Here is a 26,353-nt window from a genome sequence, read left to right on the forward strand (position 1 = left end):
AAAAAGAATTAATAATTCATTCATTCATTAATAATTCATTACATTTATATAGCGCTTTTATAGACACTCCTCACAATGTATTCCTCCTTCACCACCACTGGTAGCACTCAACCTTGGGCTACGCAGGCTCAATGGCTGCCATACACTGGAACCCGGCACACATCACACTACACCAGTGTTTCTCAAAGTGGGGGGCCTTGAGAGGCATGACAGGGGGGGCCTTGAGATTTATATATATATAAAAAATAAAAACGTTTTTTTTCTTTTTTCTTTTTGGATTACAGAAAATGATCACTAAAGTGCTATCTGTTGCAGCTGCACTGTTCTCCATGAAAATACCATTTCTCAAAATCTGAAAATCATTATTTAATAAAACACAGAAAAGGATCACCAAGTTAATCTGGATTAAAAAAAACCTTTACAGACAACATTGAGACAAAGCTTCCTGACACATCTCCATCCAAACTCTTGGAAGAACTCTTTGAAATCTCATCTGATACCACCTGGAGAGCTTGTTTCAGAGTGTGGTGCTGAGTACCAAGTATCTCATCTCATGGTCCACCAAGTATCTCATGATGCAGCAGTTAAGGTGTTGCTACTGTACCATTCAGCACCACATACAGTATCTGTGTGAAGCTGGCTTTTCATCCATGACAGCTCTGAAAACAAAATATAGGGCCAATTTGAAAGGTCACGATATTGATGTTATTTCAATCAATTTAAACATGGCCCATTTCATGACTATTTTGTTGGGGCGAGGGAGGGGGGGGGGGGGCAGGGATTGATATCAGCCAATTAAGGGGAAAGGGATGATTAGGTGGCCTTGATGTCAGAGACCTGATTAGGAATTTGGCCAGGAACGTCGGGGGAACCCCCTTCTCTTTACGATAGGCGTCCTGGGTTCTTTAACGACTGAGATTCAGTCAGGACCTCGATTTAGCGTCTCATCCGAAGGACGGCACTCGCAGCTATACGGTGTCCCTATCACTGTAACAGGGGCTTTGTTACTGACTAGTCCAGAGGACAGAGTGCCCCCTGCTGGACAACAACACCAATTTCCGACAACAGCCTTGACCGGGGCTCCAACCGGTGATCTTCCGATCATGAGTCCCGGAGCTCTACTCAAAAGTCCAAACACTATACAAAATATACAATATACAAACTAAAGTACAAAATTATACAACATGCAAACTTTAAAAAAATGCTAAATGCAAAAATGAGGTATGGATGTAGTGCAAATATTTTGAATAAATTGATTAAATATTGTTAAAAGTAATGATAGGCTGTCATGCGTATGCCTACATTAGGTTAATGTACAGTACTATATTGTGTGATCTTGAATCTTGAATATTGAATATGCTATTGATACTATAATGTCTATGAATGTGTGTCTATGGATGTGTGTCATTAATGTATATGAATGTGTGTCTATGAATGTCTATGGATGTGTGTATATAATATATATGAATGTGTGTCTATAATGTATATGAATGTGTGGCTATAATGTCTATGGATGTGTGTCTATGAATGTGTGTCTATAATGTCTGGATGTGTCTATGGATGTGTCTATAATGTCTATGGATCATTCTGTAATGTCTGGATCTGTGTCTATGGATGTGTGTCTAATGTCTATGGATGTGTGTTTATGGATATATGTCTACTATGGATGTGTGTCTATGTGGATGTGTGTCTATGGATGTGTGTCTATAATGTCTATGGATTAGTGTTTAATGTCTATGGATGTGTGTCTATGGATGTGTGTCTATAATGTCTATGGATGTGTGTCTATGGATGTGTGTCTATAATGTCTATGGATTAGTGTTTAATGTCTATGGATGTGTGTCTATGGATGTGTGTATAATGTCTATGGATGTGTGTCTATGGATGTGTGTCTATAATGTCTATGGATTAGTGTTTAATGTCTATGGATGTGTGTCTATGGATGTGTGTATAATGTCTATGGATGTGTGATTATAATGTCTATGGATGTGTTTACAGGCAGTCTACTGGACTTCTTGAAGAGTGATGAAGGTAACCGTGTCCAGCTCCCCAAACTGATCGACTTCTCTGCCCAGGTGAGGTTCAGCTGCTATACTGTAACATCTTATATCTGCTGGTCAGCACTCATATCCAGTTTATATATATATCTGGATGCCTTCAAGCCATTACCATCCTAACTGACTAACGTTAGCGCAGCTTAGCTAGCTAGCATCATGTGGCGGCCCCTGGTGATGTGGCGGTCCTCATTACCATCCTAACCGACTAACGTTAGCGCAGCTTAGCTAGCTAGCTAGCAACATGTGGCGGCCCCTGGTGATGTGGCGGTCCTCATTACCATCCTAACTGACTAACGTTAGCGCAGCTTAGCTAGCTAGCATCATGTGGCGGCCCCTGGTGATGTGGCGGCCCTCATTACCATCCTAACTGACTAACGTTAACGCAGCTTAGCTAGCTAGCATCATGTGGCGGCCCCTGGTGATGTGGCGGTCCTCATTACCATCCTAACCGACTAACGTTAGCGCAGCTTAGCTAGCTAGCTAGCAACATGTGGCGGCCCCTGGTGATGTGGCGGTCCTCATTACCATCCTAACTGACTAACGTTAGCGCAGCTTAGCTAGCTAGCATCATGTGGCGGCCCCTGGTGATGTGGCGGTCCTCATTACCATCCTAACCGACTAACGTTAACGCAGCTTAGCTAGCTAGCTAGCAACATGTGGCGGTCCTCATTACCATCCTAACTCACTAACGTTAGCACAGATTAGCGAGCTAGCTAGCAACATGTGGCGGCCCCTGGTGATGTAGCCGTCCTCATTACCATCCTAACTCACTAACGTTAGCACAGCTTAGCTAGCTAGATAGCAACATGTGGCGGTCCTCATTATCATCCTAACTCACTAACGTTAGCGCAGCTTAGCTAGCTAGCTAGCAACATGTGGCGGTCCTCATTATCATCCTAACTCACTAACGTTAGCGCAGCTTAGCTAGCTAGCTAACAACATGTGGCGGTCCTCATTACCATCCTTACTCACTAACGTTAGCACAGCTTAGCTAGCTAGCTAGCAACATGTGGCGGTCCTCATTATCATCCTAACTCACTAACGTTAGCGCAGCTTAGCTAGCTAGCTAACAACATGTGGCGGTCCTCATTACCATCCTTACTCACTAACGTTAGCACAGCTTAGCTAGCTAGCTAGCAACATGTGGCGGTCCTCATTATCATCCTAACTCACTAACATTAGCGCAGCTTAGCTAGCTAGATAGCAACATGTGGCGGTCCTCATTATCATCCTAACTCACTAACGTTAGCGCAGCTTAGCTAGCTAGCTAACAACATGTGGCGGTCCTCATTACCATCCTTACTCACTAACGTTAGCACAGCTTAGCTAGCTAGCTAGCAACATGTGGCGGTCCTCATTATCATCCTAACTCACTAACATTAGCGCAGCTTAGCTAGCTAGCTAGCAACATGTGGCGGTCCTCATTATCATCCTAACTCACTAACATTAGCGCAGCTTAGCTAGCTAGCTAGCAACATGTGGTGACCCCTGGTGATGTGGCGGTCCTCATTACCATCCTAACTCACTAACGTTAGCGCAGCTTAGCTAGCTAGCTAGCAACATGTGGCAGCCCCTGGCGACGAGGCGGTCCTCACATCAACCTCGGTATGTGTTCCCTCAGGGTTCAGTGTTCCGTGCTGAGTCGCAGCTATAGGGGGTGGTCCGGATGGGGGCTGTGCCCCTTTTAAAGACATCATTTCAATAAATGTTTCACACAAGGGTAAATTCCAAACAAGTCATTTATTTAAGGACAGTGTATGAGGTTGCACAATAGTTTACCGTTGAACATGAAAACACACAGATGCATGGGTCATCAAAAAGAAGCCGGCTATTCTCTGCCCTCGAACTTCCCACCACAGTCAGGACAGCCGAAACCCGACCAATCTTTCGCCGTTGACTGAAAACACACTTCCTAACTCACAAACGAACCTTCGTACTGTCTATTACTATCATGCACTTTTCCACAAAATAATCGTCCTTGCCTATTTTACTACCTACTATGCTAATATGTCTCCACTACTATGCACTCAACACTGCAGCACCCAAGTTTCAACACTGTTTGACGAACATTGTTACTCAGCTGAAAGAGTTGTGCCCTTCCTGCTGACCTGTTGTACAGAACTTGTAAGTTGCTTTGGATAAAAGTGTTCAGCTAAATGACTAAATGTAAATGTAATGTAAATGTAATGTAATGTAAATGTGAATGTAAATTAAATGTAAATGTAAATGTGAATGATAATGTAAATGTAATGTGAATGTAATGTGAATGTAATGTAAATGTAATGAAATGTGAATGTAAATTAAATGTGAATGATAATGTAAATGTAATGTGAATGTAAATGTAATGTAACTGTAATGTAAATGTGAATGTAAATGTAATGTGAATGTAATGTAACTGTAATGTGAATGTAATGTAAATGCAAATGTAATGTAAATGTAATGTAGATGTAAATGTTAATGATAATGTAAATGTAAATGTAATGTAATGTAATGTAAATGTAAATGTAATGTAAATGTAATGTAATGTGTGAATGTAACTGTAATGTGAATGTGAATGTAAACGTAAATGTTAATGATAATGTAAATGTAATGTAAATGTAATGTAATGTAAATGTAAATGTATGTAGATGTAATGTAAATGTAAATGTAAATGTAATGTAATGTAAATGTAAATGTAATGTAGATGTAATGTAAATGTAAATGTAATGTAAATGTTATGTAGATGTAAATGCACAGTGTTTCAGGAGACCCAGGAGGTAGAACGGCCGTCTGGTCACCAGAAGGTTCCCCGTTTGCTCGTTAACCCCTAACTGACATCCTAACAGTGAGCAGGGTGGTGTCTGGCACGGCCGCCTCCAGAGTCTGGGTGTGTGACTGACCGTGTGAGTGAGTGGGTGAATGTGAGGCATGAGTTCTTAAGCCCTTTGGATAAAAGCGCTATATTTAAACGCAGTCCATTTAGCATTTACACACAGTGGAACGGAGGAACAGAGGACCAAGCAATCACATATTAGACAACGATGCGTCTGTTTCTAAGCTCGCCCCAAGCCTTCACTGCACACAAAAAAAAAGTATATATATATCGTGTACTGCTGTGATATCATTCTGGTATTCTGGTATGATTTATTCTTAATCCCGAGGGGAAACATGGTTTGCCACCAGAGCGAGTACAAATACACAAACGAGAAACAATAACATACATTACAAGTTACATAACACGGTAAAAAGAAGGGGGGGGGGGGGGGGGGGAGAAGAAGAGAGCCTCTCAATACAGAGCTAGCGGTGTTCATTAAATAATTTAACCGCAGCAGGAACAAAGGACCTTCTCAATCGCTCAGTAGAGGAGCATCGAGGCATCAAACACATCGTACAGAGGATGGCCTTCAAAAGATAGAATAGAGTTCAGTTCGGTCCTTGTTCGCTTGGCTATAGTGATCTCCAAGGAATCAGGGGGAAGGCCAATCACTGAGCCGGCCTTTTTAATAGTTTTAATTGTTTTATGTTGTTTGTCAATGACCGTGATGCTGTGAAAGGGTTAAAGGATTCATCAGACTGCACACAGACCGCACGTTAGAAGTGTATTCTTGTTTAGCTACCAACACTACAGTTACTAACGTTACTTTGACTAACATAACGGTTGCATCAGTTTCTTTTTAATCATCATTACTTTAATAAACATAACTCGGTCTGTAACGAGCCTGAAGAGAACAGATAAACCAATTTGCCCTTGTATAGAACGAAACAGTTTCCAGATGGTTTATATACTGAACACGCTTACACTGTACCATATGGTCTATATCTGTATCTATATGGAAACATACACTGTACCATATGGTCTATATCTGTATCTATATGGAAACATACACTGTACCATATGGTCTATATCTGTATCTATATGGAAACATACACTGTACCATATAGTCTATATCTGTATCTATATGGAAACATACACTGTACCATATGGTCTATATCTGTATCTATATGGAAACATACACTGTACCATATGGTCTATATCTGTATCTATATGGAAACATACACTGTACCATATGGTCTATATCTGTATCTATATGGAAACATACACTGTACCATATAGTCTATATCTGTATCTATATGGAAACATACACTGTACCATATGGTCTATATCTATATCTATATGGAAACATACACTGTACCATATAGTCTATATCTGTATCTATATGGAAACATACACTGTACCATATGGTCTATATCTGTATCTATATGGAAACATACACTGTACCATATGGTCTATATCTGTATCTATATGGAAACATACACTGTACCATATAGTCTATATCTGTATCTATATGGAAACATACACTGTACCATATGGTCTATATCTGTATCTATATGGAAACATACACTGTACCATATAGTCTATATCTGTATCTATATGGAAACATACACTGTACCATATAGTCTATATCTATATCTATATGGAAACATACACTGTACCATATAGTCTATATCTATATCTATATGGAAACATACACTAAATGCGGTTAATTTATTTATACTAAATATATGGAACAGGGGAATTCTAGGAATCAGAGTCAAACTAAACAAGAAAACAAAACAGAATAGAAGTCTAAACAAAAGCAACAACGAGCGTTCTCAAGAGACCAAATCAAACAAAAGATAACCACAGGAACAATTAAAGTCCAATTGCCTGGGAACAAAAAGATAAGAAAAAACTCGGGACAAAACAAAGAGTAAGAAATCCAGGGAATAAATAAAGTATTAAATCAAATAAAGGTTGGGTAGTCGGGCTTAGACAGTGGCACAAGAGAGAGAAAAAAAACAATGTTAAACAACTCAAACAAAACAGAGCACGGAATATCAACTAGTAGCGTCCTTTGTTACCCATCTCTACAAATACGGCGATTTTCTCGATGGCTCTCTCTGGTGCACAAAGCTCTGCTTAAACTGTTTCCCTCGTACCTAAGTGTGCTTCTGTGCACAAAGCAATATAAGTATGCCCTTTGTTCTCAAGCTGCTCTAACACTGGAAGTTCCCCTATATGAGAACTGAATTGGGAAAAAGGGCTTTTAAATATGCTGCTCCTTCATCTTGGAACAAGATACAGGAGGACCTAAAATGACCAGGACTGGTCACCCTCGGAGAATTCAAAGCCATTTTAAAATCCTATGAACTCAGTTCCCTCGGACAGTGCAACTGTGTTTGATCATTTGCCTGTTTGATAAATTGCCTGAAATTGGAGCTTGATGTACATGTTTTATCTGTATTTTATTGTGATTTTTTATGTTGAAACTTTCTGCTGCCTTGCTTGGCCAGATCGCTCTTGAAAAAGAGATTTTAATCTCAATGATGCTTATCTGGTTAAATAAAGGATTTGATTTGATTGATTTGATTGTTCCATCGCTTTGGTCTCCTGAGGTTTGCTGATTTTAATGTACACCAAAATGCATAAATTATGTATCAAGCTTGTCCCAGTCTGCCGTCCACTGCACATTCATAACACAAGAAATAGGCATCTTATCTTTGGCAAGAGGAGAAAACTCAAATGTGCCTAAGTATAGCATGCAGGGGCCCACAGATCTGGAACGAGCTCGACTCAAAACATTCAAAAAATCACTGAAAGAGGAATTGCTCAAATCATATCTCTAAATAGAATCTAGGCTTGGGCGGTGTAATTTTTTTCATACTTTCATTTTTATCAGCGGGGGGGGGAGCGGAGCTAACAATATACTCGTTATCACCATACATATTGAAACACGTTGACATTTGGGCCGTTCTTTCAACCTAAAAGTGCACTTTCTTCAACCTCAAACCTAAATTCCTTAGCAACCCGTGTTACCAAGTAAACAAATCAGTGCACACAGTCAAGACACACAGATATGAAACAAGTCATACGGAACAAATAACGTATAACGGAGGCTGAAATTAGAGCAATATGACTCACAAACTCACGACAGTAGTACACAACTACACATACAGACGCACAAAATGTATTCTGCATTGATTAAGTGATAATCAAAACCCAGCTTAAGCCGTTAAACCAATGTAGTGAATCACGAAGCCAATACGCACACACACAGACACAGTAGAACTGGAACGCTTTACCAAACATACACTACCAGCATTCATATCTCATACGTTCATCTTCCAATCGCATGCACAGAGGGGATTGTCGGGAAAGAGATGGCTGTTTGAGGAAGCTCCCATTTATTAACATTTTTGTTTAAACAGTAATGGTAGCTAGGTACCAACGCTAGCTCACAGAACGATAGCCAGTTAGCCAGCACCAGCCAGGTACCAACGCTAGCTCACAGAACGATAGCCAGTTAGCCAGCACCAGCCAGGTACCAACGCTAGCTCACAGAACGATAGCCAGTTAGCCAGCACCAGCCAGGTACCAACGCTAGCTCACAGAACGATAGCCAGTTAGCCAGCGCCAGCCAGGTACCAACGCTAGCTCACAGAACGATAGCCAGTTAGCCAGCACCAGCCAGGTACCAACGCTAGCTCACAGAACGATAGCCAGTTAGCCAGCACCAGCCAGGTACCAACGCTAGCTCACAGAACGATAGCCAGTTAGCCAGCACCAGCCAGGTACCAACGCTAGCTCACAGAACGATAGCCAGTTAGCCAGCGCCAGCCAGGTACCAACGCTAGCTCACAGAACGATAGCCAGTTAGCCAGCACCAGCCAGGTACCAACGCTAGCTCACAGAACGATAGCCAGTTAGCCAGCACCAGCCAGGTACCAACGCTAGCTCACAGAACGATAGCCAGTTAGCCAGCACCAGCCAGGTACCAACGCTAGCTCACAGAACGATAGCCAGTTAGCCAGCGCCAGCCAGGTACCAACGCTAGCTCACAGAACGATAGCCAGTTAGCCAGCACCAGCCAGGTACCAACGCTAGCAGTCTGTGACGTCACGGTATTGAGAATCATACCGGCGGGATTTCAAAATATCCTGGTATACCATAATACCGTCATACCGCCCAAGCCTAGAATCCATACTTAATTGTCTGTATTTATGTATCTATGTTGTATGGGAGCAATAGGCGGCCGTTGATTTTGGGGCAGAACTTAGAAATATTTTCAAATCCTTAAACTGAATTCCACAACGCCCTTCCCCAATCAGAATGCATCAGGATGCCTCCCTGAAACTTTATTAGATCACTATCTTGAATATGTTTGTGTACTACCTGAACCTTTGTAACACTCTGCAACCCCCTCCCTCTCACCCCCTTATTATTATTATAATATATATATATATATTTTTTTTTAATGTTGGTCTTGTCATGTTTGTATTGTCTCGTTTGTGAAAAATAAAACGTTTAACTTTAAATGCAAAAGAAAAGGATGCCTCCAAAGGTAGCTAGCTAGCAGGCAACTAACTGTTATGCTCTGTTGCGTCACAAGAGGGTGTGATAGACAGCTCGCTCGTTCCAATCATTTGACTCTGTCGTTCGTTTGATTGGATGATGTTGTTTTAGCTCCTGCGGCCCCTTACCGGAACCACAGATATTTTTTTCATTTATTGTACTATCGATTACCGTCGAGATATAATAATTAAGGCTGTCAAAGTTAACGCGGTATTAACGCGTTATCGCCCGATTCTATTAACGCCACAATTTTTTTTTACGATTAACAAAAACAATTTTTTCTTTTTTTTTTTTTTTTTTTTTACTAGACTTCACTCAGGTGTATTATTAATGCTCTCATTGATAGTATGTTTGTTTCTGAAGTGTGCATGTGTGTGTGTGTGTGTGTGTGTGTGTGTGTGTGTGTGTGTGTGTGTGTGTGTGTGTGTGTGTGTGTGTGTGTGTGTGTGTGTGTGTGTGTGTGTGTGTGAGAGAGAGGGGGGGGTGTGATTACTCAGCCCTTGTGTGGGTGAATGTAACAAGTTCCTAACGTTTTCTTTCCCCTATTATTTCATGCACACTTTATTCATTGTTTTAAATTATTATTTTCTTTTAAGTTATTTTGTGCATCACTCGGTTTTTAATTTGATGCAAATTTGCAATGCATGAGGGTCATCCTTTTGTGTTAAATGGCTGCATAAAGCAAGCATTTGTTGACTCGCATGTTGATAAGAGTATTAAAATTTGGAACTTGAAAAAGATCTGTTTAAGATATAAAATTTTTTTTTTTTTAAATGCGATTAATTTGCGATTAATCGCGAGTTAACAATGGACAATCATGCGATTAATCAAGTTAAATATTTTAATCGATTGACAGCACTAATAATAATACATTTAAAATGCAGCCTTGTGATCCTTTAACGTCTCTTCCTCTAGATCGCGGAGGGCATGGCCTACATTGAACTGAGGAACTACATCCACAGAGACCTGCGAGCCGCCAACATCCTCGTCAACAAGGCGCTGGTCTGCAAGATCGCCGACTTCGGCCTCGCGCGCATCATCGAGGACAACGAGTACACCGCCCGGGAAGGTGAGATCACACTGCCATGATTAACAGCGGCTCGGGAGGTGGAGCGGTCGTCTGGTAATCCGGAGGTTCTCGGTTAGATTACCACTCCTCCCGGGCAGCGTGTCGAAGTGTCCTTGAGCAAGACACTTAACCCCTTACTGCTCCCGATGAGCAGGTTGTGCACCTTGCACGGTTGCCTCCGCTGTCAGTGTGTGAATGTGTGAGTGAACGGGTAAAATGTGAGGAACAAGTTGTAAAGCGCTTTGGATAAAAGCTGCTATATAAATGCACCATTTACCATTTAGTATCATGCCTGGATCACTGACCAGGTAGGCTGTTACGAGTTGGGTAGGTGTGTTGGACCCATGGGTGCAGTGCAGAACGGATAGATGAAAGGCATGCTTCTTATTTATTGTTTGACAAAGATGGCATACCCCGCCGACAACAACGGCGCACAAACAAAAGTGGGAGAATGCCTCGTCTCCAAAAGAGGGAAAGAAAAGTGGAGAAATCCAGTCTCCAAAACACGTTATTGTACAAAATCATAAACGGAGCTATATAGAGGAAATGAGAAAAGCAAAGGGGAGAAAACGCTGTCTCCAAAACATATACGGCAAATACTCATACATAACGAACAAATGTATCCTCCATGACAGGAGCGATAAACGTTACTCACAACGGTGTACTCTCGTGGGAGGTTCAGTGATTAACTGACAGCCTGAATAGTAACCAGGAAGAGCATATAAAGCCGACCTAACTAGTAGGGGTGGGGGAAAAAATCGATATGTAGTAGTATCGCGATACTTTGCGTGGCGATACTGTATCGATACAGGGACGCCAAGTATCGATATTTAATTATTCATAAAAAAAGTAAAAAATAAAAAAATAAATTATAAGGAAGTTGCATTGTTCATTTCAATACCTGTAATAGTACAGTAGTCCACACACACACACACACACACACACACACACACACACACACACACACACACACACACACACACACACACACACACACACACACACACACACACACACACAAACTGTGCATTCAGTTAAGTTGGAATATGACTGTAATACAAACAGTTCAGTTTGCCAGGTACATGCAACACAGATTACAGTGTTTACATCTGTCTGCTTGAGAAAATACCATGTTCTGCAATCAAAATGATTGAAGTGAGATGAACAGACTGAACTTTATTTTATTAGATAAAACATGTTGACAGTTTTACTTTGCAGTAAAAAAAAAAGAATATTGCAATATTCGAGTATCGCGGCTCAAGTATCGCGATAGTATCGTATCGCGAGGTCTCTGGCGATTCCCACCCCTACTAACTAGGCACGCCAGGTACCAATGAATACAGTCAGGACAGATAGACAGGTTAATTACCATCCCCGAGGATGGTACAGTAGGCTGTACCGGGCAAACTCAGAGTCCCCGGGGCTCCAGACTGTCAGGGGCCCCAGGATTCTTGTGTAGAAGATAATAATAACTTTATTTGTATAGCACTTTTCATACAGAGGTTGCAGTTCAAAGTGCTTCACAACAGTAAGAATACAGGCATAAGCGAGCATAAAAAAGATAGACAGGTAACAAGGTAAGGTAAATCACAGTGTTTCACATTAGGATCTAGCATCCCAATAGGCTCTCTGTTTACAGTTTCATTCAGTAATACAAATAATAAAAATAGTTTAAAATGATTCAGTTAAAAAATTGTCTAAAAATTATAAAATAGAACGGACATACAACAGGGTATTTAACATACAACAGAGCAGTGCATCAGTAAGAAGTAAAAAGTGTGATAAAATAGTTCTCTTAAATTACAGTGCATACAGTAGGAGGTAGTGAGATAAAATTAGCATAGAACCGACACGTGAATTTGATAGGCAATGTATAAAAGTAGGCAGGGTAAGAATAGTGCAGGTAAGTACAATTTGTGTCAGGATATCCCTGATGTTTCCATTGAAATGCCTGAGCAAAGAGATAGGTTTTAAGCTGTCTTTTGAAGATGTATAGCGAGTTGGCTTCCCTGATGTTTTGGGGTAGTTTGTTCCACAGTTTTGGGGAATAGTTGATAAAGGCTGCATTACCGATCCTCTTTTGACTGTTTCTGGGAGCCTCTAGTAGTAGATACATCTTAACGTTTGAAAATGTCACTAATTCTATTGGAATCCATGCCCATGCAAGCGTGATTTTACCTGAAAGGGGCCCCATCACACTGTTTACAGAATAGGGCCCCCAGTTCTATCAGATATCCTTTACCAAAAGGTTGTAGAGATTAGTATACATACAAAACTATTTCTTCACAGGGGAACATGACCCCCCCAGACCCCCCCCCCCCCCCCCCCTAGTTATGTCTGCCCCCTGGGGGACAGGGGGGCCCCGGCCACAGCGTTTTTTTCTTGCTGTATATGTATATTCCTTCAATTCATTCAAACCTTTATTTATTCTCGAAAAGGACAATTGAGTATAATAATAAATAATAATAACTCTATCTATATATAGCACCTTTCACACATGGACCGCAGCCCAAAGTGCCCGACAGCAAATAGCATAAAATTAACATAGGCATACGATTAGCATAGACAGAATAAAAACAATGCATAAAGTGCAGACATAAGAATATGTATAAAAGACAATAATAAAGGTAGTGCAACGTAGAACGTGCAGACATAAGAATAGGCATAAAATAAGTACAATAAGTACAGTGTAAGTACAGCATTCTGCAAGAAAACAAGTTTTTTTTGTTTTCTAAAAAAAAAAGTTATATTTTCAGATAGGAGGTTTTGCGTTTCAGCCATCGATATGGCAATAACCTGGAGGAATAATGTGAGACCTGCTAGACCATAACCTGGAGGAATAATGTGAGACCTGCTAGACCATAACCTGGAGGAATAATGTGAGACCTGCTAGACCATAACCTGGAGGAATAATGTGAGACCTGCTAGACCATAACCTGGAGGAATAATGTGAGACCTGCTAGACCATAACCTGGAGGAATAATGTGAGACCTGCTAGACCATAACCTGGAGGAATAATGTGAGACCTGCTAGACCATAACCTGGAGGAATAATGTGAGACCTGCTAGACCATAACCTGGAGGAATAATGTGAGACCTGCTAGACCATAACCTGGAGGAATAATGTGAGACCTGCTAGACCATAACCTGGAGGAATAATGTGAGACCTGCTAGACCATAACCTGGAGGAATAATGTGAGACCTGCTAGACCATAACCTGGAGGAATAATGTGAGACCTGCTAGACCAGGGGTGGCCAACCAGTCAGAGACTAAGAGCCACAAAAAAATGACTGTGGTACCACAAAGAGCCACACCATATACCAGCGTTTCTCAACCTTTTTTTTCAGTCACGGCACCCTTCATGTGTTTATAGGTCTCACCCTCTGGCCTCTGAAGTTGCTAATGTCTTTTTTATTTGGGCCTCACAGGGTTAAAAGTACCCTGTGAGACCCACGGTTGCAAAATTACAAAATCACTTTTAGCCATTTAAAAAAATAATGTTTATTTAAAAAATGTTAAAGGGGAACTATTTTACTATTTCTTTCACTATTTGGGCACTTTTACACAATTCCTGTGAGTCTATGGAACACCTAGGTTTTTTTTTTTTTAAATGCATTGTTTTGTATTTCTAATCAAGTACTAAAAACCGCATTTTTCTACCTCAAGATCTTAAGCCGTTTTGAGGCTGGGCTCCAACCACTGTGTGGCCTGGTGCCAACTGCCACATCAACTGCCACATTATTATGCAGCTGAGAAATCTCTGACATCACAGATATGCACATTTTCAGATGACTCAGTTCAGTGAGGGTGAATATTGTGAGAGGAGAATTGGAAGAATTCGCCAATATGAGAATTAGAGACATATATCCTATTAATATAAGTCCACATAGCTAAGAAACAATGGTAAACACTGAAAAAAGCCATTAATAAGATAGTTCCCCTTTAAGCACATGTATAGTCAATTGGTCCTGTTGTTCAGCCTCACAATGCTATTTGATAGTAAATGTGTTTATATGTCCCACCCTCTGGCCTCTGAAGTTGCTAATTTCTTTTTAATTTGGGCCTCACAGGGTTAACCTCTTAAGCCCGAGATATACAGTAAAAGTGTATATTTTCAGCATTATGTTTGTTTACCAATTATTTTAACTGTTATTAGTGAAATATAAGATTATAGAAATCTCAGGGCATTGAGTCGGAAACCGGCGCATATTGACAGGAGGAAGTGGCACAGCCAAAAGTGAGTGTAGTCTTTTGAAGGAAGAGACTCAGGGCTTTCAAATTTCGAAAAACTACCCTACCCAGCTCACACCAGCCCCTGTCAATCATCTGACTTCTGGATTTACTTTTTAATTTCTCTTATTTTTTGGGATTATCTCCCACAAACCTGAACGTTATTGCCATAAAACAGAACGCAGTTAGTTTCTCTACCTTTCTGTGAACGTCTTGCAAAAAACGGTGTTGCAATATGATGAAGAATGGTGGAGAAATTTACATTATAAAAAAGATGGCAGAATTCAGTACTGTATCTACAAAACCTTCTGTTTAATCATCTTCCCTTTATTCATTTGCTTAGATTTTTCAGGTCTGGTCAATTTTAGCATGGTGTTATTTACAGTCAAAGATAATTTTTTTTTTTAAATAGAATTGATATTCTTTTGGTTCATTACAATTTACTCAAGCCTAGTAACAGACACACTATTTCTGACACTGATCCATATATGTCCCTAGATTCAGATACCAAGAACATGCAAATGGACAATTTAAAAAAAAATTGTAAATGTTTATTCTACGTCCTTATGGAATGAGTGACATAAAAAAGAAAAAGTAAAAAAAAAAAAAAAAAAAAAAAGATTTTTTTTTTTTTTTTTATGGAAGAGCCGCACATTGACGGGCAAAGAGCCGCATGCGGCTCGCGAGCCGCGGGTTGGCCACCCCTGTGCTAGACCATAACCTGGAGGAATAATGTGAGACCTGCTAGACCATAACCTGGAGGAATAATGTGAGACCTGCTAGACCATAACCTGGAGGAATAATGTGAGACCTGCTAGACCATAACCTGGAGGAATAATGTGAGACCTGCTAGACCATAACCTGGAGGAATAATGTGAGACCTGCTAGACCATAACCTGGAGGAATAATGTGAGACCTGCTAGACCATAACCTGGAGGAATAATGTGAGACCTGCTAGACCATAACCTGGAGGAATAATGTGAGACCTGCTAGACCATAACCTGGAGGAATAATGTGAGACCTGCTAGACCATAACCTGGAGGAATAATGTGAGACCTGCTAGACCATAACCTGGAGGAATAATGTGAGACCTGCTAGACCATAACCTGGAGGAATAATGTGAGACCTGCTAGACCATAACCTGGAGGAATAATGTGAGACCTGCTAGACCATAACCTGGAGGAATAATGTGAGACCTGCTAGACCATAACCTGGAGGAATAATGTGAGACCTGCTAGACCATAACCTGGAGGAATAATGTGAGACCTGCTAGACCATAACCTGGAGGAATAATGTGAGCGTCCCTGTTAGCAGTTTGTGCTGTCGGGTGTCAGCAGCAGGGCCAAGGAACTGAGGGGAACTGACACACAAGGGTGAGAAGAGCTGGTTGTCAGGGTTACTTACTATTGTGAAGTGGAGTTGACTGCGGTGTGTCAGATTCACATTCAGTTTATTCCTCACATCCTTCATACATTACAGCCTAAACGTTTTGCCTCGACTCCTCTGCCTTGTAGAGCACCGTCAGGGAGGGAGGGAGGGAGGGAGGGAGGGAGGGAGGGCGGGAGGGAGGGAGGGCGGGAGGGAGGGAGGGAGGGAGGGAGGGAGGGAGGGAGGGAGGGAGGGAGGGAGGGAGGGAGGGAGGGAGAGAGTGAGGGAGGGAGGGCGGGAGGGAGGGAGGGAGGGAGGGGAGGGAGGGAGGGCGGGAGGGATAGTCAAAGGGTGCAGGAACCTGTATAATGGAGTCATTACCAATTCAGCTGATGCTTGCTGCATTCGTTCATGGTCAGAGGTGGGAAGTTGGAAGTAGGAAACGCATCGTATCCGACTTACAGTATGTGCGTTCAAGCTACAAAGCCGAGAAAGAAAACATGGATGCTGACGCTAAATGGAAGCGGACAGTGCCGGTTATAGCCTTCGGGAGAGGCACTGTCCGCTTCCATCCATTGTGCTAAGCTAGGCTAACGTGCAGCCAGATAGCTTTCTACTGAACGCACACAGAGGGGAAACTGGTATCTATCTTCTTGTCTCTCTCCGGAGAAGACGGTAAGCTAATTTTCCCATAATGTCGGGGTGTTCCTTTAAAAAAAAGGTTATGAACATATCAAACCTGACCAACTGAAGCGTCGATTGGACGAAAAGGTTAATTGACACGCGACTCACCCATCCAGACCTCTCCGAACTGCCCGGCGGCGCCCAGCCTCCTGTCCAGCTCTCTGGGGACTCTCTGGGGATCTCCCAGGCGTCCTTCTCCCAGGGCTTCAGGCTGAGGCGTGGGGCAGGGGCTGCCCAGGGCCTGGCCAGAGGCCGTCTTCCAAAATGTTGGCATGTTCCTTTAGCTACAACATGAATTGACGCTGTGTGACGCCCGTGTTTCCCCCGAACAGGAGCCAAGTTCCCCATCAAGTGGACGGCGCCGGAGGCCATCAACTACGGGTCCTTCACCATCAAGTCCGACGTCTGGTCCTTCGGCATCCTGTTGACCGAGATCATCAGCTACGGACGCACCCCATACCCAGGTCAGAGAGAGAGCACCCATTCAGTACCCGTGCCCAGGTCAGAGAGAGAGCACCCATTCAGTACCCGTACCCAGGTCAGAGAGAGAGCACCCATTCAGTACCTGTACCCAGGTCAGAGAGAGAGCACCCATTCAGTACCTGTACCCAGGTCAGAGAGAGAGCACCCATTCAGTACCTGTACCCAGGTCAGAGAGAGCGTGTCATTCAGTACCTGTACCCAGGTCAGAGAGGGCGTGTCATTCAGTACCTGTACCCCATACCAAGGTCAGAGAGAGAGCAGAGCACCCATTCAGTACCTGTACCCCATACCCAGTCAGAGAGAGAGCAGAGCAGCACCCATTCAGTACCTGTACCCCATACCCAGGTCAAAGAGCACCCATTCAGTACCTGTACCCAGGTCAGAGAGAGAGCACCCATTCAGTACCTGTACCCCATACCCAGGTCAGAGAGAGAGCAGAGCACCCATTCAGTACCTGTACCCCATACCCAGGTCAGAGAGAGAGCAGAGCAGCACCCATTCAGTACCTGTACCCCATACCCAGGTCAAAGAGCACCCATTCAGTACCTGTACCCAGGTCAGAGAGAGAGCACCCATTCAGTACCTGTACCCCATACCCAGGTCAGAGAGAGAGCACCCATTCAGTACCTGTACCCCATACCCAGGTCAGAGAGAGAGCAGAGCAGCACCCATTCAGCACCAAAGAGGGTGGGGTTTGAGATTGGTCAATTCTTCGTGGACCACGTTGTAGCAATACATGTAAATGTGAGCGTTGCTTTAAGAGAGCTGTTCAAGGGGGGTAACCCTTGGCAACAGTAGTTTGCCATGCGCTGCCCATTGAGCAACATGTTTACATGTATGTTCCTCTCTCCAGGGATGACCAACCCGGAAGTGATCCGTGCCCTGGAGAGGGGCTACCGCATGCAGCGGCTGGACAGCTGCCCCCAGGAGCTCTATGACATCATGCTGGAATGCTGGAAGAACAAGCCCGAGGACCGTCCCACGTTTGAATACCACCAGAGTGTTCTGGAAGACTTCTACACCGCCACAGAGAGTCAGTACCAACGGCAGCCATGATGAAGTTTAGACACAGCAGGCAGATAAATTATTTTCTACTCGAGTAATAATGTACCATATTTACCATAACGTCGTAACATGCAATAATACACGGGTGTGTGCGATTCAGCATGTGCGTGCGCACACTTTTCCGTGGTCTCCTGCGGTAGTAGCAGGAAGACACGGGTCATTGACATACTCTCCCGTGACCTCAAGCATATCACACACATATCACAGTCTTACACACAGACTGTTGTTGCTATTGGATACAAAAGATTTGAGCGCATTACTCATAAAACAAACTTAATGCAGGTCACCCCCCGAAAGCAGCCACATGGAAAAGATTGGATTCGCCGACATGCCCCCTGGTACACCAAATGGTAAAGGAAAGGTATTATAATAGCTGTGGTGATCCGGACGGTTCATAATTCTACGTGCGCTCAGTCTCGCTCTGATTAAATCGTTTTAATTTTTTTTTTAATTTTTCTTTTATTAACGTTTCAGGAAGCAAAGTGGCCGTTGTCTGTGGATTTCCTCTCATGAAACTACACAGTGCAGCACTGGCCTTTGTGAAAGCTAACGGGTCGTTTTTAAAACGGGATCAGGCGTGTGGTCGATTGGCAGCGCTGTTTCAAAATAAATGTTGCTCTATTTATATCATGTAGTTGTTTCCATAGACATATTATAATAAAGGTTATATGACTCACCCGCGCTGCTGGCCACATGGCCGCCATCTTGCCACAGGCAGCACGCCCCCCACTCACATGAATGTCTATGGCGCATGTACTATTGAAATAACCATATTTCAATTTTGCTCAATTTTCAAACGGTTTGGTTTGTTATAAACGTCAGAGATGTCGTTATATCATACTTATAGTGGACTTTCGTATGAAAATTATTTCAACATGTCCAAGCATCCCTGAATCATAGCCACGTTAATAATAACGTTTGTAATAAACCAAACCGTTTGTAAATCGGTTGAAAATTGAGCAAGCTATGGTTATTTCAATAGTACACGCACCACCATAGACATTCATGTTATGAGTGGTGCTGCCTGTGACAAGATGGCCGCCGGTGAACTACGCTGGAGACTCCGCCTTGCACCATCTAGTTATAAATATCTATGGTTGTTTCTGCGTGTAACCTCATCGTCCTTCCCTCGTTGTGCCTTTTGTAGAAGCAGCTCTTTTTAATTCATTCTTCAAAGGAACACGCCAATACTATGGGAAATGCGCTCGCCGCCTTTTCCAGAGTCAGGCGTGAAGATGGATACCAATTTCCTCTCTGTGCGTTCAAGTAGAAATCCGACTGCAAGCTTGAAGAAGACTCACTTCTTCAACCATTATCTGAAATTAAAAAAAAAAAAAAAAAAAATCTAACCCCGACTAACCTTACTGTCATGCACTTGTCCTAATAAACTAACCTACACTGTAACACGCAACACTTTGATGAACATTGTTGCTCAGCTGATAGAGTTATACCCTTCTTGCTGTCTTGTCGCACAGAACTTGTAAGTCGCTTTGGATAAAAGCGTCAGCTAAATGACTAAATGTAAATGTAGCCTAGTTTAGCACAAATGAATGGAAGCGGATACGGATCAGCTAGCTTAAAACTCCAGGAGAGGTGTTTCTGGCCAACAGCTATAGGCTATAGCTGATCCGTATCCGCTTCCATTCATTTGTGCTAAGCTAGGCTAGCTTGCAGTCGGATAGCTTTCTATGGAACGCACAGAGAGGAAATGTATATCTATCTTCTCATCTGACTCTGAAGATTAAGACGGTAAGCGCATTTCCCATAATGTTTGCGCGTTCCTTTAATTTAGTTCCACATGCACTGTATCATGCAACACAAGTATTCAGGGGTAGGGTCTCTGATGAGAAACACATGGAATTTTATTTTTGTTTGTCCTTCCAGACCATTTCATGTTGATCTTGTGAGTGGTCACTTTATGACACAGGATGCGCACAATGATGTAGAATCTCTGTCTGTTTAGGCTTTTTCCATTGTTTCTGTGTGGACAGGAGACGTAACTTATTTGTGCACTCAACTTTCTATCTTGAATGTATTGATCTTTCCTAAGATTTTTTTTTTTTTCAATTATCAAATTAGGTAATTTTTTTTGTTTCAATAATGACTTTTGTCTTTGTTCTAGAGACCTACATTGGCTGAATTATTTAGGTCTACCGCAGTCCGCAGCACATCACATCATTTTACTGGACAATCACTGAATGTTATGGGGAATGGTATGGTGTAGCTATACATATAACATTTTAGCATACTAATGTTCTAATGTTTTGTACTGATATAACTGTATTTTAGCCAAATATTTTGATATTTTCTCAAATGCTTGGTTCAATGACTTTGTGTTAAATAAAATGTCTCGCAAACCATTGATTGATTGATTGAAATTTTTATTAACAGATTGCAGAATGGGTACAATACTACGGAAGCCCTAAGAGGCCATACATTCATACATTTTATTTACTCTGTTTTCCAGTGATAACGAGTTAATTTAATTTGTTTTCTCGTGATAACGGGATAATTTTCTCGAGATCTCGAGAAAACCAAACTATTCAGATTCAGATTCCTTTATTAAGCCATTTGTGTAAAAACACATTGGTAATTGTTGCAGCATTACAGTGTATGCATTTTTCATTTCTTTTTTCACAGTAACAACAACACCAACACAGACACAGGACAAAAAACACAGTGGAGGATTAATCATTTAATATATATATATATATATATATATATATATATATATATATATATATATATATATATATATATATATATATATATAAAGTGTAAAGTGCAGAGTTCCAGTAAAGACTAGTGCAGTGCAGTCAGTGTCATTGTGCCAGTGTCACTTGGGGGCAGAGGGGGGGGGGGGCCTGAGGCATTGATCAGCCTGGCGGCTGAGGGGAAGAAGCTCAGTCTGTGACGAGCTTTCACGGCCTTTGGGATCCTCAGCCTTCTCCCAGAGGGGAGCAGGGTGAAGAGGCTGTGGGAGGGGTCGGCCATGATCTTCAGCGCCCTGGAGTCGTGCAGGGACCTGAGGGAGGGCAGGGGACAGCCGATCACCCTCTCCGCGGAGCGAATCACCCGCTGCAGCTTGGCGAGATCTTTTGCCACTGCAGCGGGGAACCAGGAGATGATGGAGTGGGTGAGGATGGACTCAATGATGGCCGTGTAAAATTGGGCCATCATGGTCCTCGGCAGTTTGTATTTATTCAACTGCCGGAGGAAGAACATCCTCCCCTGGGGCTTTTTGAGCAGGCCCGTGATGTTGAGCTCCCATTTCAAGTCCCGGGAGATGGTCATGCCAAGGAATCGGCATGACTCCACGGAGGCCACCTGAGTGCCTCCCAGGCTGCTTTCCTCCTGAAGTCCACTACCATCTCCACTGTCTTTTGAGCATTGAGCTCCAGGTTGTTGCAGCTGCACCAGCTCTGCAGCCTCTCGATCTCCCTCCTGTAGTCTAGTATATATTAAATCACTGCAGGAAACATCATTCAGTGTCGCAATGTCAGAGGAGCAGGAGGATATTGATCACCGCGTCACATATCTCGACAATCAAGGCCTGACACAGGCTGAAATAGCTTTATATGCCTTGCTGTTACAGATAATATAGACATTAGTGTGCGTCATCTAAGAAGACGGTTAGCAAAGGCTTCAGCTTTACCGGCGGCACAATCAAAGTGAGCTCTCAAGAGCACTATAGGGGAGGCTGCAACTCGAAACTGCCCCCCCCCCCCTCCAAATGTACAGTTTCCTCCCCCTCGTATGTATATATTTTCTGTTAGGATCTCACTCTGTTTAACAGTACTGTATCGCTGCTGTCGGGACAAAACCTCATAACTCCAAAAACCCAACTTTTCAGCAGATGAAAAAAACTAACACAGATTTGAGGGTGAATAGAGTTAGGAGGTTTAGACAGATGATCGGTGTAATGCTTTTCCATTGTTTAAACTTTGTAAAACCCACACACACATATGGAGGATGATCTACGGAGTTTATTTATATAATAATAAAAAAAATTCTAAAAATGGAGTTATGAGGTTTTGTCCCGACAGCAGCGGTATATTGTATAATATATATATATTATAAATATATATATATATATATATTATTTGCATATCTTGTATGTCACAAATGTAACAGTACTGTGTATACCTGTATGTCATGTACCCCCCTGAAATAAATGTATCCATTATCACGAGAAAACGGACTTCGTCATCTCAAGATAATGAGATAATTATCCCGTTATCACAAGAAAACTAATTAAATTAACTCGTTATCACAGGAAAACGGAGTAAATAAAATTTATGAATGTATGGCCTCTTAGGGCTTCCGTACAATACAGTACAGCTCAATACACACAATTGTTAAGGGGATGCAGACCATTGATTGATTGATTGATTGAAAACTTTATTAACAGATTGCAGAATGGGTACAATACAGTACGGCTCAATACACACAATTGTTATGCAGACCAGAGAGACTTTCGTCTTGTTTACATCAGGGTCCCCCATTTTTAATTCATCATAACATATATGACATACACGACATACAGATAGACAGTACTGCTACATCTATACATTTATGACATACCAGATTTACAAATACAGTACTGTTTGTGTTACAAAGAGTCTAAAAAAAGAGTATACATTTGACATAGAAACTGTACATTGGAGGAGGTTGGGTGGGAACTGTACATTGGAGGTGGTTGGGTGGGTGGGGGTTGGGTAGGCGGGGGGGGGGGGGACTGTACAACTGTACAAGCAAAACTGTACATTGGAAAATCGACGAAACCTTACTTGGTCCCAAGAAGAGGGTCTTGTGTATTATTGGGGTAGGACATTTACAGGGGCCAGTTTCGAATTGCAGTCTCCCGTAGGTGCTCTTTGAGAGTGGTTTTGAAAGTGGGTAGTGATTCACATTCCTTTACAGCTTTGGGTAGGGCATTCCACATTGATGTGGCATAATTGCGAAACGTGTTTAGTCCCTTGTTTGAGCCTAATCTGGGTTTAACATGATTTGTGGAGCTCCCTCTGGTGTTGTGGTCGTGGTATTCACTGACCTTTGGGAAGTATTTTGACATGTACATGGGTACCTTAGTGGTGTAGTGTATCTTGTAGACCAGGCCCATTCCAGGTCAAGCAGTAGTCTGACCAGTTTGTTTTGTGATGTTTGTAATCTTGTTTTTAGCGCCTTTGAGGTGCTTTGGTACCATGCGGTGCAAGCAGGGCTTGACGTTGACACCTGCCCACCTTCCCAGGGCTAGTGAAAATGCTGAGTGACTAGTGACTTTGGAAAACCACTAGCCACAGTGGCTAGTGAGCCAAAAAGTTAACGTCAAGCCCTGCATAGGTGTGTCAATGATAATGTTCACAGCGTTTGGAGCAACAATGTAATTGCTAGGTTCAACACAGCCAAGGCATAGGTGTGTCAATGATAATGATCACGGCGTTTGGAGCAACAATGTAATTGCTAGGTTCAACACAACTCTTCCACATCTACACCCTCCATCTTGTCCCAGTCAGCCGTTGCCCCAACTGGAGCTCCTTTTGCGGCTGAGTCACTGGTCGCAGGCAGTAGTAAACAATGGAGTCAACAGTCAGAAGCACAGTTGGCGTGTAGCAGTATGATTACAATGATACTGTCCCCAGCAGGGGTTAGTAAAGAAGAAATTACCTATATTTATTACTTTTTGGGTGGGGGCGCGACGCGCGAGTACAGCGATTTTTGGCTGGTGAAAATGCTGAGTGGCTAGTGACTTTGGAAAACCACTAGCCACAGTGGCTAGTGAGCCAAAAAGTTAACGTCAAGCCCTGGGTGCAAGCATAATAGTCGTCGTAGTACCCTTGAATGAGTGCTGCTGCCAGAGTCTTCAGAGAAAGACTTTCGTCTTGTTTACATCAGGGTCCCCCATTTTCAATTCATCATAATATACATGCCATACAGATAAGACAGTACTGCTACATCTAGACATTTAAAAATGACATACCATCATGTCCATTATGGAAAAACCCTTTGCTCTCTGCAGGAGGTAAAATCCTTAAAAATAATGTATGGCAACAACATAATATAACACAGGTGGGCCAAGTGATCGAAAGGGGAAATATGATACCTTTTAATGAACTTAAAACACAGTTTGGGCTGAAAGACACAGAATTTGTATCTTATTTACAAATACAATCAGTTATTAAATCATTGTTGTCTAAAGGCATAGCTATAGGAACAAACGGAGTCATGGAAGAGACATTAAAGGGAATTACAGGCAGGAAAGGCATTGTTTCTGCAATGTATAAACTATCATGTTCAACCACCCCTGATACTGATACCAATACCCAAACTAAAGTCCAATGGGAGCGAGACATGGGTATATCCATATCTGAAACACAATGGGAAGCAGCACTTAGGAATAGTACAAAAATATCAAAATGTGTTAGATATAAAATTATACAATTAAAGATACTACACAGGGCCTATATAACACCCTGTACATTGAATAAAATGAATCACACCCTACCCAAATTGTGCTGGCATGGGTGTGGAGTAGAGGGTACGCTCATGCACTTGCTGTGGCACTGCCCGCTTGTTAGGAAATTTTGGTTGGACATTGCTGAGGACCTGTCAGTTACTCTCCAAATTGACATTAATCCTTGCCCTATAATGTGTATATTGGGTGTAAAAATGGACACTGCTCAAGCAAAGATTGTAAATAATACTGTAGCACTGGCTTTTCTAGCATGCAAACGGATTATTTTAATGAACTGGAAAGAACGCAAACCGAACTGCTTCAGTATGGAGAACTGGCGCAAGGACTTCATGGACTTGCTATCGATGGAACAGGCTGCTCTGTCTCTTCAAGAGAGTGATAGGCCCGATGGCCTTCAAGGTCCCCTGAACTTTATTAGATCACTATCTGGAATAAGTTTGTCTACTGAACCTTTGTAACGCTCTGCAACCCCCACCCCCCCCCTCGCCCCTTGTTGTTATTGTTATTATTATCATTTCTTGTCTTGTTTTGTCGTATATGTATTGTCTTGTTTGAGAAAAATAAAAAAAAACTTTAAATATCAAAAAAAAATGACATACCAGATATACAAATAAATATATACCACAAAAAATACCCCCCCCCCCCCTTCTACATGTCTTTTTTCTATGTTTTCCATTACAGTTTAAGTCGCTAAATTCGCTTAGAGGGGGTTTCGTGAGAGGTGATCAAAAAGTTAATGAATCAATTGACTTCTGGCAGAAACCACTGTATTTCCGCACACGTCAGTGACGTCACTAGTGACACGTGTATTCAAGATGGCGGCAGCGGCGATGGTAAGTGGAAAGGAAATATTTTCTTTAAACCGTTTCTCACAGTCGCTTTTACACTTTGACACGATAACTGACATCGCGGTGGTGTACACGGGGACGTCTACTTCAGCGGGAGAGTAGGCGATTAGATTCATTCACACACAGGGACCCGCTGTCTTTGTGGGAAAACGCGAGTTCGCCGTGAATGTTGACGGTGTGGCTAACGTTAGCTAGCATTAGCTGGGCGTAATGATGCGTTCCGTTAAAGTGGGAAGTGGGGGAAAAGCCGACCTCCTCCTACTGGGGAGAAATGCAGCGACGCGGCCCCTCGAAGTCTGAATTACAACAAGTAGGAAACGACGAATATTGCGATAATGCAACATTGTTTGAATCGCTTGAAGAACATTGAAGCTAGATTATCTTACAATACCACCAGTATGGCAGCCTAGTAGTAGTGTTACGAGTTTGTGCTCAGAAACCAAACCAGCCACACAACGAACGCCAGCTTCTTCCGGGGTCACGTGGTTTCCACATGATTGATTGACAACTGTATTAACAGATTGCAGAATGGGTACAATACAGTACAGCTCAATACACACAATTGTTAAGGGGATGCAGACCAGAGAAATACTTTCGTCTTGTTTACATCAGGGTCCCCCTGATGTAAACACTGTACAACTGTACAAGCAAAACTGTACATAGGAATATTGACAACCATACTAGGTAATTTACTGTACATTG

At 42.3% G+C, this 26,353-nt stretch overlaps 2 protein-coding genes across 2 annotated transcripts in view; both read left to right on the forward strand.

Annotated features, from left to right (window-relative positions):
- The window catches only part of hck (HCK proto-oncogene, Src family tyrosine kinase), a 90,571-nt gene extending 70,869 nt beyond the window's left edge, over positions 1-19,702 (forward strand). The window contains exons 9-12 of the mRNA XM_084332702.1: positions 1,999-2,075; positions 10,345-10,498; positions 17,113-17,244; positions 18,117-19,702. Of these exons, the coding sequence (XP_084188828.1) occupies positions 1,999-2,075; positions 10,345-10,498; positions 17,113-17,244; positions 18,117-18,319 (566 nt within the window). The 3' untranslated portion in view covers positions 18,320-19,702. The remainder of the gene's footprint in view (positions 1-1,998; positions 2,076-10,344; positions 10,499-17,112; positions 17,245-18,116) is intronic.
- A 5,908-nt stretch (positions 19,703-25,610) lies between these two features.
- Positions 25,611-26,353, forward strand: part of tm9sf4 (transmembrane 9 superfamily protein member 4) — a 43,659-nt gene continuing 42,916 nt past the window's right edge. The window contains exon 1 of the mRNA XM_084334147.1: positions 25,611-25,636. Coding sequence (XP_084190273.1) covers positions 25,619-25,636 — 18 coding nt within the window. The 5' untranslated portion in view covers positions 25,611-25,618. The remainder of the gene's footprint in view (positions 25,637-26,353) is intronic.

Source organism: Notolepis coatsorum (genome assembly GCF_963971535.1).
Source record: "Notolepis coatsorum genome assembly, chromosome: 17".
Lineage (NCBI taxonomy): Eukaryota > Metazoa > Chordata > Actinopteri > Aulopiformes > Paralepididae > Notolepis > Notolepis coatsorum.